Source organism: Sus scrofa, unplaced genomic scaffold, assembly GCF_054392235.1.
Source record: "Sus scrofa isolate SSC_HxYL_T2T_F1_AM1 unplaced genomic scaffold, Sscrofa_HxYL_maternal_Yorkshire_Landrace_v2.0 dam_41, whole genome shotgun sequence".
NCBI lineage: Eukaryota > Metazoa > Chordata > Mammalia > Artiodactyla > Suidae > Sus > Sus scrofa.
In genome coordinates, this window is record NW_028146965.1 from 43,404 (window position 1) to 56,940 (window position 13,537).

Here is a 13,537-nt window from a genome sequence, read left to right on the forward strand (position 1 = left end):
CCTGCAACGCACTCCGTTTCTCAGCTAAGTCAGAAAGGAATGCTGAACATAGGCCAGGCTTTACCTCATATTCCTCTGGTGTGTCTTGGTTTAGCTCTGAAACAAACATCAGATTAAATGATTAACTTTCCTTTTACCTGACTTGAAGCTTTGTTTTGCCCCAAAAAACTAACATTCAGCCACCACCTCTGTATAAAAAGTGCTTGTGCACGGTATTTTGTGCATGGTATTTTTTTCCCCAACCTCTCATTTCACTGCTTTAGCCCTTAGGATTAGCTGCTTCAAAAATAAACCTTGTGACAGGGAATGTTACATAACCGTAAAATATATTATGTTTTAACAGATGCATGTATGTATGTCCTATCCTGTACGGATGTCTTTCACTTAGAGGCATCAGCTAAAATATTTGCTGTCCCAGAAGAGGAGATTAGTAAGAGATCTTTTAAAGGGTAGCAGGGAGCAACATCTCTTAATTATAGTTCTTTGTAAAGAAAGAGAGAAGATTGTTTGCTTAAGGCGGGGTGGGGACAGATATCTATGAAAAGGAGGGTATAATTTACCCAAGAGAAATGTAGATTATAGTTTCTTACTGAAAATGTATGTAATATGGTTCTAGTTACTACAGTAAGGAACGAGTTGAAAGATCCCTTCATGAAAAAGATAATATGCAGACATACTGTAAGTGGTAAAGTGCTCTACAGTCATTAGCTTTGGAATAGTAATGAAAAGCTGAAAGTAACTGTTGAAGACCAACCTAAGAATATACATATGAGTTCACTCTTGAGGAAGGGAGAAAATTATTATTTACTGAGCCTATGGCTGTCTAACCATCATACATACATGTAGTATCTTTTGTTTTGTTTTGTTTTGTTTGCTTTTTCGGGAAGGGGAGTTGGGCGCACCTAAGGCATATGGGGGTTCCCAGGCCAGGGGCTGAATTGAAGCTGTAGCCTCTGGCCTACGCCACGGCCACAGCAATGCCAGATCCGAGCCCCCTCGTCTTTGACCTATAACCACAGCTCATGGCAACGCTGGATCAAACCCTCTGAGAGGGGTCAGGGATCAAACCTGCGTCCTCATGGTTACTAGTCAGATTCGTTTTCCACTGAGCCACGACCAGAACTCCATACATGTAGTATCTTTTGTTATTCTCTCTTCATTTCTCTATTTTTATAAATAAGAAATGGGGGCTAGAGATATACAGAAATTAGAGTTAAATTCATTTTCTACCCTTCTGTAAGGTAGCTCTCATATATTTGTTATATCTTACCAACATTCTTTATATCTTACCAACAAGCTAGTATAAACACAATGTGACATGAAGAATTCTGCTAAGCATACATCTAAAATAATTCCGTGACAATGACCCCATTAATAAATTAGGAGGTGATTTATAAAATCATTTAAAATGATTCTTTGCATCTTCGTTGAATTGTATATCTTGGTCTTTGTGATGATTGTCTGCTGTTTGGTTATACCACCTTTATTCTTTTGCTGACAGTTTAATTCCTTTTAGCTTCCAGCCTTTGATTCATGTCTTTTTAACTGACTTACTAACTTACTAATTTGACTGTGTATTTTGGGGAGTCCTACTGGAAAAATCAGTTATTAGATAACATCTTTTAGTTTGAACCCTCACCCCTCTCCCCTTTTTCAAGTAGTGTTGCTATCTGCCTTTTCCACATGGAGGCAATGAGATGGAGAGCCTGAGGTAGCATGAGCAGGATCAGTCTTTCATTGCCCACTAAAAGCTAGGCACAATTTATTCCTCGTGGCCTAAATCCTGTTCTTTACAGAATTGATTAAAGGCCCTCATGTAGGAAAGGTTGCTTTTCTTTCATGTATCATTTGTTTATTTTTAATATATAAATACCAAGAAGAAAAGGGTCCGTGAACAAATAAAGGAATATTGTGCACACAATAGTAATAAATATAAATAGTACCAAAAAAATAAATAAAACAAGCAGTGGGATCATTCTTTTTTCCCCAATCCCAGTTCCTGCCCCCAAAGATTCTTATTTTGTTTCTAGAACAAATATTCATGTATATTCCCACATAGTTATTTGTATTTTCTTTATTTTTTAATTCACTCAATAAGAACCATACAGTACACAGTTAGGTACCTCATGCAAACTACATTTTAGAGAGCTTTAGTAACAGCACATGAATATGTGCCATATTTTTTAAAGGCTGTGATTTTTCTTAGAAATATATCATGATTATGGATACTTTGTTTCTTTTGTGACTAACAAATGTTACAACAAATGAGAAAAGGATACTTTTAAGAGATATGTAATAGTTTCATTTTAATAATGAAATGTATATATTACATATATATAAATATAATATATATTGAAAAAGATCTATCTTTCTGTACCTTCTTCGCAAGTCTAGCACCCCAAACATGGGATGTTTTACCAGCAGGAACTGGATCAGAATATAGGGCATTTGTAAGCAATCTGGTAAAGACATTTTGGAAATAAAGTATTTATCAATCCATCAGTAACATGCCTCCAGAAGTTAGAAAAATTTATAGCCATACTGTTTCTAGCCCATTAAGAACATTCTTGAATCATTTTAGTAGTGAACATTAAATATTGAACACTTTATAAATTAAAACTAAATAATGAATATAAAAGATAAACATATAAATAGTATTCATTTCAACTCTGATGGCAACTAGAAGATTTTTATTTGGTAGTAACATGCATTTTTTTAAGAACTTTTAACAGTGTATACTCTTTGGTAATTAAAGGAAAATTCTGAGTAGAGTTTATTTTGGCTGACTTAGCCAGAAGTTTTCCAAAACGTAGATTTCTTTAAACATATCTTAAATGATTTTTTTTTTACTTGCCACTTCCTCAGGTGTTTGAAAAATATCAAATAGTATGCAGTGCTTGATAATCATGAGATTGGAAACCTGTCTGACATTTTACTCAGGAAAGTGGTGAAGGTCTGTGTTATAAGTATTTTGGCATAATATGTTTATACCAAGTGTAATTGGAAATAGATGAGAGAAAGGTGCTTAGTACCTCTTTCATACATAGATGAAGTGGCACTACTTAACATTCTGTTAATAGCCGAGTTCTGGTTACATAAGTGTGTTCACATTATGGAAAATTCATTGAACTGTACACTTATGATTTCTGTACTTTCCTGTGTGTATGTTATACGTCAAAATCTACGTAAGGAGTTCCCATTGTGGCGCAGTGGAAATGAATCCAACTAGGAAACGTAAGGTTTCGGGTTCAATCCCTGGCCTCGTCCAGTGGGTTAAGGATCTGGCGTTGCCGTGAGCTGTGGTGTAGGTGGTGTGTTGGCATTGCTGTGGCTCTGGCGAAGGCCAGCAGCTGTAGCTCCAATTAGACCCCTGGCCTGGGAACCTCCACATGCCATGAGTACGGCCCTAAAAGACAAAAAAACAAAAACAAACAAACAAAAAACACTACATAAAATAGTGTATAGCATTAATAGCATTATAATAAGTGGAAATCAAAAATTTAAACATTCTCATTTTCTGTGCTCCAGAATGTCATTGTTATTTTGGGGTACTGATTTATATAATTTTCCTATTTGATTTGGCAGTTTTTGTAGTTATAAGCATTATACTCATAACATATTTTCCATAAATATGGGACACTATTTCTAAATAGTTTTTAGAATTTCATCTCAGAATTTAATCATGAATTCTTTTATATCAACCAACTTAATTTTGTGGTGCAGAATTGAAGTTTGAAAGTACATATTTGGAGACTTTGAGAGCACTGGATTTTTGCTTTTGATCCGTAGCCTTTGCTGTTCTTGAAACTGTAGATATTTTTGAAATAGTAGAAGCTATGAGAGTTTTAATTTGTAGCTCTTGAAAGCCTACTCTTTTCAAATATCTCTTTTCTCAGAAATCCAAGTAGCAGCCATCTACTTTTTAAGATTGACAGAACCAAGATTTTCAAATCATTCATTTCCCCAAACTCGCTTATCTTTAAAGCAGTTGTGTGAATAGAATGTTCTTAAACAAGCCTCTACTTTTGTGATATCTCTGTCTTTCTAACCTCTGTCAGGTTCACTAAGTGAGAAAATACCTCTACCACACCCCAAATTTAAGAACCATTAAAGTGAAAACCTAAATGCTGAGGGAGATTTTATGTGGTTTTAATCCCTTTGCCCAAGTACTTTGGTGAAATTCAATGTCTAGTAATGATAGAAATCTATTTTGATATGAGACAATTTCATTTTGGAAAATATGCACATAGTACTTGTAGTTATACTTACAACTCAGTTATAACTGAGTTATACGTACTTAGCATTTATCTAGAGGGCTAAGAATTAAAACCCTGGCCATGGACTTGGAGAAAAGACTTGTGGCTGCCTGATGGAAGGCGGGGGGAGTGGGAGGGATCGGGAGCTTGGGCGTATCAGACACAACTTAGAATAGATTTACAAGGAGATCCTGCTGAGTAGCATTGAGAACTTTGTCTAGATATTCATGTTGCAACAGAACAAAGGGTGAGGAAAAAAATGTAATTGTAATGTATACATGTAAGGATAACTTGATCCCCTTTCTGTACAGTGGGGAAATGAAATAAATAAATAAATAAATAAATAAATAAATAAATAAATAAATAAAACAAACAAACAAACAAACAAACAAACCCTGGCCAGTTTACATAATGATGTCTTAAAAGGTGCTGTAATTTCTAACCTGAAAACCTATCCCAGCTTCCTGTTTAAACTTCATCTCCAGCCAAGATCTCACTTGTTCCATATGCTTTGATTCTGGACACCTCTCCCTGAGCATTACAGCACCTCTATTTGCGGCATTGCCACGTCTGCAACGCCCTTTCTCTGTTTTTCCTTCAAGGTCCATCTGAAAGCCACACCTCTCTGACTATTTAATCTTCCTCCGCTGCTCCCATTGCACCTAACAGTTAACATGTCTAGTGCTGTAAGAGTTATTTACATTATCATTATTTGCTTAGGTGGCCTTTTGGCCTTTAAGTACCATGCAGTCAAGGCCATGTGCTGTTTATCTATAGTACCTAGCAAGACCAGGCATTCAGGAAATGTTTTTGGAATAGAATTAGGGTATTTGGACAAATTGCACTTGTAAGTTCCAGTTTGTTTGAAGGAGGAAATTTTCTCAAAAGTTTCCTGACTTGAAGTTTATACTGCCATCTTCTGAGTATTCAAGTATATACCTATAATAATTACCTAAGATTATATAATGTTATATTATGTTATATCATATTATTATATTATTTTTCTTCTTTTCTTGGTTGCAACTTACTTGGTGATAATATGCTAAACTTTTTACTTTTCAACATTTGGAACATGGTGGAGGATTTGATTAGGGACAAGAAACCGACTAAAAGGAAGTTTATAAATTGCCTAAAGTTTTCATTTGTTATGATTTTCTTTATTAGGGAATAATTGAGAAGTAGTATAACATTGCTGTTTTATTCTGTAGTGAAAAAGTAAATATTAAAATATCTACTGAATGGCTGGTTAGCAGGAAATTCTGGAAAAAATTAAGATCAATATGGTAGGCATTGGTTTAGATAAGGTTATAGACTCCCTTAGTTTCATTATAGTTTTGACCCTGAGTGACAGTTACAGCAGAAAGCATCCCTTAAAACATGTAAGGTTCAACACACTTTTACAGTGTCATTGAAGAACTTAAAAAAAAAAAAAAAAAAAAAAGAATGCATTAATTTGACCTCTCACCATGCAGATTCTTTATTTTTTGATATATTTACCAGGAAATGAGGAATAAAGCCTTTTTTTTTTTTTTTTTTTCAGTTTCTAAAGCTGGTAGGTGAAATCGCAGTTGATTCTTTTGACAATGTTTGAAAGGTTTTTTTTTTTTTTTCTCATTTGACATGCAGCAAGGACATATGGGCGAAGGAGAGGTAACATTATTGTTTCTAACTTTTGAATGTGTCAGTTATATTTGGAGAGGACCCAAGTTTGTGCAGTTTCTAACTCTTGTGGGAAAACTGGGAGGGGGACTGAAACATAGCTTTGATCAACACATTCTCTGGTATTATAGTTAATATTATAGACATTCTAATTTGAAGGAGTCACAATGGTAGGATTTGGATTTGAACTGAAATAATTTTAATCTCAACTTTATATCTGAAGATTTCTTTCCCTTTTTTCCTTTCTGAAAAGAATTTCTTAGAACAAAATTGAGAATCTTTAAAAGAGAAAATATAGTATGACTAGTCTCAATACCTGATTATGTTGGAGGTTCAATTATACTTGAATACCTTATGTCTACTTTTTAAATTTATTTATTTATTTGTTCGTAAGTCTGCATAATATTACATTTGGTTTAAAATGTGATTAACTATATAAACAAGCAATCCTAAAAATTTCAAACATTGGCAGGGGGAAGAGGGAGGAAACTCTAGACATTTTAGAGAATTTCGAACAATCATTTCCTTGAGGTGTCTGAATAAACTTTATTTTTGCCTCCTGTACTAGTTTTGTCTTTACAACAAAGTAAGTTTGTTAAGTAACTTAACTTTAAAATGTAAGTAACTTAAAATCCAGAAATAACCTCCAATTTTATAGTCATTTTTTAATCTTCATTATATAACTCACTTGAGCTGTGCTTTTATAGGGTAAATTCATAGCAAATATAGTATGTGTTTAATAATGAAAGTTGAAAGGAATACAAGTGTGATGACAAAAGGACATGGGAATGTTTCAGTGAAGGAAGAGCATCTTAAGGTACATTTCTGTGAGATCCATTAACAAATTCCTTATGTAGTACCTGGAAGTGAATTGGCAGCCTGAAAAGTGACAAAACAGTGCTTGAGAGATTCTACAGTTATTTGTAGCTCTCTGTTGATGGTTTATAAGTTTGAATTTTGCTGGCAGGTAAATGTGAGAAGAGTATTAACCACATTAGCACTGCTTGTCTTTTTGCTGATAGGACTGTCTAACAGCAATAATAATGATTTGTTTTCAGAATTAGATACCACCTATTCCAGCTAGTAATTACTTAGCTAAAAGAAAATGTATCTTTAGCATGCCTAAAAATCTTAAATTCTGTTAAGACTAGCCAATGAAGTTGGATAACAGCATTAAATGGGTTTTGATGATATCCCATTAGTTAAGGTAAACTAAAATGAGTGCTCACTTTAAAAATCAACTTGTTCCATTTAGGGACATTCTTAGAGGAAATTGGGCAGGCTGTATTACATGATGTTTTAAATAAACTTAAGTGATCTAGCGTCTGATGGTCCAGTTTAATACTTCGTGTGCATGTCTAGGTTGCCAGTGGCCATGGGGCCCTGCCAAGGCGGTGCAGTCTGCTGCCAACTGCTTTCAAAAGAATGCTCCCTCCTACTGTACTTCCATTTCACCTCGCTGAATTTTCTGAATCCCAGTGGGGTGGCTGAGCAGCACTTGGTTTAACTGTGTACTTTCTCCCTGACTCAATTGGGACTTTAAGGGGATAGAAATTCTGGAGCATATCTAAGTGATTTATTGTTCAATAAGAAAAGTAAAAGCAGCAGGTTTATTGGATCTGCCATTTTCTTTGTTTCTTGTGTAAGATAATCAAAGGCAAGGAACATTTTCTGTTAGCTTTTTTTTTTTTTTTTTCCTGCTTTCTGTTCCAGGTCAGTCTTCACTGTTTCCAATGGAAGATGGATTCTTGGATGATGGCCGTGGGGATCAGCCTCTTCATAGTGGCCTGGGTTCACCCCACTGCTTCACTCACCAGAATGGAGAAAGAGTGGAACGATATTCTCGCAAGGTGTTCGTGGGCGGATTACCTCCTGACATCGATGAAGGTATATTTAGAAAGACCTGTATATAGCACGGTGCCCAGACTGACACATAGTAGGTAGCACCTAAGTAATGGTTACTGTTAGCAGAATAGCAGTCCTTTCTGGCTCCAGGTCTTCAGCTTTGATTGCATTGTTCTCTTGTCCTATTTTTCATAACACAGCATGTAAGATTAGCTCACAGAAGGAAAGGGAGCAGGACTTTGGGAACCAGCTGAAGGAAGTGATTGGACTAGATGAAAAAGAATAAACGTCCTTGGGGAAAGTTCTCAAGGATTCTGTCGTGGGCAAACACAGAGCCTAACTGCATTTTTGTCCATGTGTCCTGCCTTGGCCAAATTCAAGTATGCATTTTCCTATTTCCTAGCTTTTATGAGTGCTCTGTAAATGTATAGTTAATTGTTTAAAGATTAAAACCTTAGATTAAACATGAACTTTTGAAAAATATAGCCTAGAGTTGTAGGGAATCTTGAAAGTTATATCATTTTGTGAGTATTTTTGCACTTGTCAAGTATTTACATGCTTTCTGAATGCCATGCACTATTCTTAGGCTTGATCACAGCAGTAAACAAGATTGAAAGCCCCTGCTTGTGTAGAGTTTACATTCTGGTGGGAGAAGGAAGATAAAAATACATGTAAACATGCAAGAAAATATTAGAGAATAAGTACTGAAAAGAAAACATGTCAGCGTGATATAGCAGAATCTCAGAAGGGAGACTTCTGAGATTAGGTGGTTAAGGAAATCCTTTTTGAGGACATGGTATTTGCCTTTTGAGTTGAGACCTGAATAAGGAGCCAGTCATGCAAAAAGATGTGAGTTCTAGTTGTCCAGAAGCATTTTATTCATCTGTGGTTCTAAGTGACCCTGATAAAAATCAAAGTAAGCAGATCATATAGCAACCATATATCCCTTGTTTCTTTCTTTCTTTTTTTTTTTTTTCTAATCTCTTTTGTCTTGGTTTTCTGAATGGAAATGGAAAGAAATGCTGTGGAGGATAGAAGAGTTTTCTATTAAAATCAATAAGGTCTAATAATAAGGTTTGATAACTTCCCACTTAGATTGAGATTACACATACTGAGACACTATATTTTCCTTCAGCTGATCAATCTTTTGGAAAGTTGAGACAAAAATGGTTTCAAATAGCCAAAGATCGAAATAAACATGGGTTTTAGGGGTTTTGTTTTTTTGTATTTGTCCATGATAAAATATCCTGGAGAAAGCTGTGTTGAAATTTCAGGCCAGATTGACTCAATCTCCATCCTGTCTTCAGAAGGCATAGCTTCTGTTCAAAGTATTCATCCTGGGCTGAACATCTGGTCACAATGTCGTCCACTCTAGTAAGCTCTTGGAGGTGGCTGTCTCTTTTCTCTAGCTGGAATCCTCACTTTCCTTAGTATTATGAATTCTAGGTTTTATGACCCTTTGGAGGTCAGATCTTTAACACTCCTGAACCCCAGATGGACTTTGACGAGTAAATTGTATGCTTATATACAAAAAGGGAAGAATGAATTTTATCTGACTTTGCTTGAGATAAATTCCTTCCCTGGCCTGGATAGTCTCTTATCTTTTCAGAAAATTACTGGGCAATCTTAAATGTATTATCCTAAAATTCTTAGAGGCACAGGTAAATTTGACCAATTTGGCAAAGGAGGTGGCTTAAACTGAGCAAAATGAATGGAAATAGTGTTTAGTCATCTCTCTTTATCCTTAAGACCAAGCATGTTAATAAGTCAGCAGCAATTTAGGTGGGCAGACCTTTCTACTAAACTGTGAAATATGTATTCCTGAAGGATTTTGTTCTGCAGAATCGTGCACTAAGAATTACAGAGTCTATGGGGAAAGTGGGGTTAGAGGCAGATCACTTAGAGCCTAATGAATTTTGTACCAGAAGCACTAACAAAAAAGAGTGTTAGTACCTTGGAAATAACTTGGACAGTTCAGGCAAGTAGCTCAGCATGTTAGAGGCTGCCTCAAGTAATATTGAAAATGCACAAAACCAAGAGTGGAAATTCTGGCTGGCTACCGTGGAGGCAACCCAGATGGAAGTGGCCCTTTGAGCAGCTGAGAAGTGCAAACACTCAGGAGATAAGAGCCCAGCAAGGCGGGAACACACCTCTCTGACAGGAGAAGCTCGGTTGCTGTGCTCATTTTTAATTTTCTTGTAATAGAACTGAGGGGGCTCCTGCCTACAAGTCATACAAGGTGGGGGCTTTTTCCTTTCCTGCTGAAGGTCGTGATTCTCCCACTATACTAGTTCACCTCACCTAGAAAAAAATCATTTGTGGAGTTCCCGTCATGGCTCAGCGGTTAGCAAACCCAGTTGGCATCCATGAGGTTTCGGGTTCAATCCCTGGCCTCACTCAGCGGGTTAAGGATTCAGCATTGTCGTGAGCTGTGGTGTAGGTTGCAGACAAGGCTCGGATCCAGTGTTGCTGTGGCTCTGGTGTAGGCCGGCGGCGGCTACAGTTCCGATTGGACCTCTAGCCTGAGAACCTCCATATGCCGCGGCTGTGGCCCTAAAAGAAAACACCAAAAAAAAAAATCATTTGTGCACCAATATAATGTTCAAGTTACACTGACATCATTTCCCTGTTTGCTAATCTCACACCAGCTACATGTATCATAGAAACAGGTATCATAGCAGAACAGACTGCTGTTTTACAATCTGGAGGATATGAGAACGGTTCTACCAAACTAGAAATTGAACATATTTCTCATCTCTCTTTGCTGTTCCTCTGTCCTGTCCTATTCCCAAGTCTTATGTACACATGCTTACCTACTCTTTCCAGAACTTCCCTGGAAATTTATTTTCCTATTGTCTACTCATTGGCTGTCCCAATATGTAATACAGCATAACTAGTATCATTTCTATTAATAGTAAAATATGATCGGGTCATCCCTATCTCACATGCCCTTTCTTTTCCTTCCTCAAAAGGCTCAGAGATATTGGTGTCTGAGGAAGTGGGTTGGTATGGGGGAAGAGGGTGCCAAGGGAGGGTGTATGGAAAGGACCTGCGCAAAGGCCTCGGCAGCATTTACATGGTGTCCAATAAAACAAGGCAGCAAAGGCTCGGGTGCAGAGGTGGAAGGTAGAGGAGACTGCCAGGGCAGCTAGCTGAAAGATGGGTTACCCTGAGCAAGAAAGCAGTCCTATTGAGGATAATGGGAGCTCGGTTTCTCACAGTGAGATTGGAATTGACAAGCATGGGAAGGGGGAAGGCTAGAACAAAACATGAGATGTTGCATGGACTTGCAGGTATCAATATGAACTCATTTTTATAAAGATACACACAGATATACATGTGTGTATACTTAAACACAGAAATATATATGTATATATATATAATAAATGTGTGTCTGTGTATATTCATGTTTCCTAGCTTTGTCCTCAGAGAAAACTTAGAAATAATAAATACCCACTAGCAATGAGTATAGGAAATACTCAAATCTTAGTTTCTAAATATCTTTTGTCACTGAACAGATCCGGGACTTCTTAGGGCAGGGAAGGACTAATTCTAGGGCTAAGGCAGAGAAAGAACAAGATGGAAGCCTGGAGTATCTCCTTGGGTCAGAAAATATGGAAGCACTTGAAGAATGATAGGAGGATAGGAACCCCTGCTAGGCAAGTCGGGGACAATGTAGGGGACAAATTGAGAGAATCAGATTACAACCCATTGAATAAAATATGTCCTTACTGATACAAATAAACTCATGACTAAATAAGTGAAAAAGGGAAAACTCTTCTTTACTGTATAATACTAACTAGTAAATGTAGAAGGATTGATAGAACTAGATAATCAGCATTTGGCAGTTATCATTGTGGTAGTTGATATAGGCGGGAGTCTTCAGTGGACACCAAGACTAATGAGGGAACAGCATATTGATGGGTAACACAATATTCCCCCACAAAATATTAATCAAATTCAAAGGGGAAAATGCTTTCATTTTTGATGGAGAAGACAGGCAGATATCAACGGGACTAGCAGATCAAGATTAACATATCCAGTGAAAGGACAAGATGACATAGTGGTCTTCCTGTTTAGAACGCATAGGTCATGAGGAAACAGTGCAGACCCAGGATGGGAGCCAACCTACTGAATGAATGACCTATATATTTTAAGGCTTCCCAGTATGTAAAAGACAGGGAAGAATGAGGAACTCTTTAAACTAGCTATTGTAAAAAGACTGATGCCTAGGGATATGACATCTAAATGTAGCATTGGTTCTAGATAGGACTGTGGGTCAGAAAAGAAAAAAGAGATATTATTGTGATAGTTTAAAATTTGAATGGAGTCTGTGAATTGGGTAAGAATGTGGTATCAGTGATGATTTCCTGATTGGAAGGAGGTTGTATGGTGGTAAATAAGGGAGTGACCTTGCTTTGAGCAGGTACCAACAGTTGTATTTTGGGGTTATAGAGCATCATGTTAAAAAAAGGTAATAGGTTGGTAGGTAGATAGATAAAATAGACAGACCAACAGACATACAGGCAGATAGGCAGATAGATAGATAGATAGATAGATAGGTAGGTAGGTGGATTTGTGAATGCATACATATAGAAGGAGAAAAAGGAAGAGGGGAAGATAAATGTGCAAAATGTGAATAATGGTGAATCTGAAATGAGATACAGGAGTTCTTGGCGTACTGTTCTTATAAATAGTAGATTTGAAACTGTCTTTCTAAACAATTTCCCAAAAATGATCATAAAAATATTTAAATCTACTTTTTTGGTTTGTTGTTCATTAGATGAGATCACAGCTAGTTTTCGACGCTTTGGCCCTTTGATTGTGGATTGGCCGCATAAAGCAGAGAGCAAATCCTATTTTCCTCCTAAAGGTAATTCTCAAGACTCAATATACATGTATAGTTTATCCTTTTATTCTTTTCATAAATGTTTACCTTCACGATACAATCTTTCATTGTTAAACTTGCATTTTCCCAAATGTGTCTTTAAAATTTCTACTTAATATGCTTTCAGTTCAAATTTAATTTTACTCTAAAAGAGGCTTCAGAATAATACCAGATTGGAAGTTCCCTCTGTGGCTCAGTGGTTAACGAACCCGACTAGCATCCATGAGGATGCGGGTTTGATCCCTGACCTCATTCAGTGGGTTAAGGCTCTGGTGTTGCCGGGAGCTGTGGTGCAGGTCGAAGATGCAGATTAGATCTCGGGTGGCTGTGGCTGTGGCTGAGGGGTAGGCCGGACAGCTACAGCCCCCCGATTGGATGCCTAGCCTAGAACCTGCACATGCCGCAGGAGCGGCCCTAAAAAGACAAAAAATAAATAAGTAAAGAAGTAACTGCACTTGATGTTATCAGACTTCTGGGTGAGGTTAAGTTTTAGTTTAGTTGTTTGTTCCTTTTCCTTTTCCCTCCCTTAGTTGTATACTTCCTTTTCCTTGAAGAATTACCAAGAAAAAAAGAAAACTATGTCTTTAAAAAAATTTTTTTACTAGGCTATGCATTTCTGCTATTTCAAGATGAAAGCTCTGTTCAGGCTCTCATCGATGCATGTATTGAAGAAGATGGAAAACTCTACCTGTGTGTATCAAGTCCTACCATCAAAGACAAGCCAGTAAGTGGAGTCTAGCATGAAAATAGCTTCTTGTTTTTACCTCTTACTCATTAGCTCTGAAAAACCCATAGACATCCTGATGTATCTGTGAATTGACATGGTTGTAAGTAGAATCAAAATGAAAAAGTTTTGTTGCTGTCAAGTTCCTAACATTGACATTCTGTA

General features: G+C 36.9%; 1 protein-coding gene across 1 annotated transcript in view; it reads left to right on the forward strand.

Moving 5' to 3' along the window:
- Positions 1-13,537, forward strand: part of LOC146394311 (cytoplasmic polyadenylation element-binding protein 4-like) — a 66,463-nt gene that overhangs the window by 42,474 nt on the left and 10,452 nt on the right. Inside the window, exons 4-7 of the mRNA XM_085009157.1 lie at positions 5,883-5,906; positions 7,629-7,802; positions 12,544-12,633; positions 13,254-13,372. Coding sequence (XP_084865283.1) covers positions 5,883-5,906; positions 7,629-7,802; positions 12,544-12,633; positions 13,254-13,372 — 407 coding nt within the window. The remainder of the gene's footprint in view (positions 1-5,882; positions 5,907-7,628; positions 7,803-12,543; positions 12,634-13,253; positions 13,373-13,537) is intronic.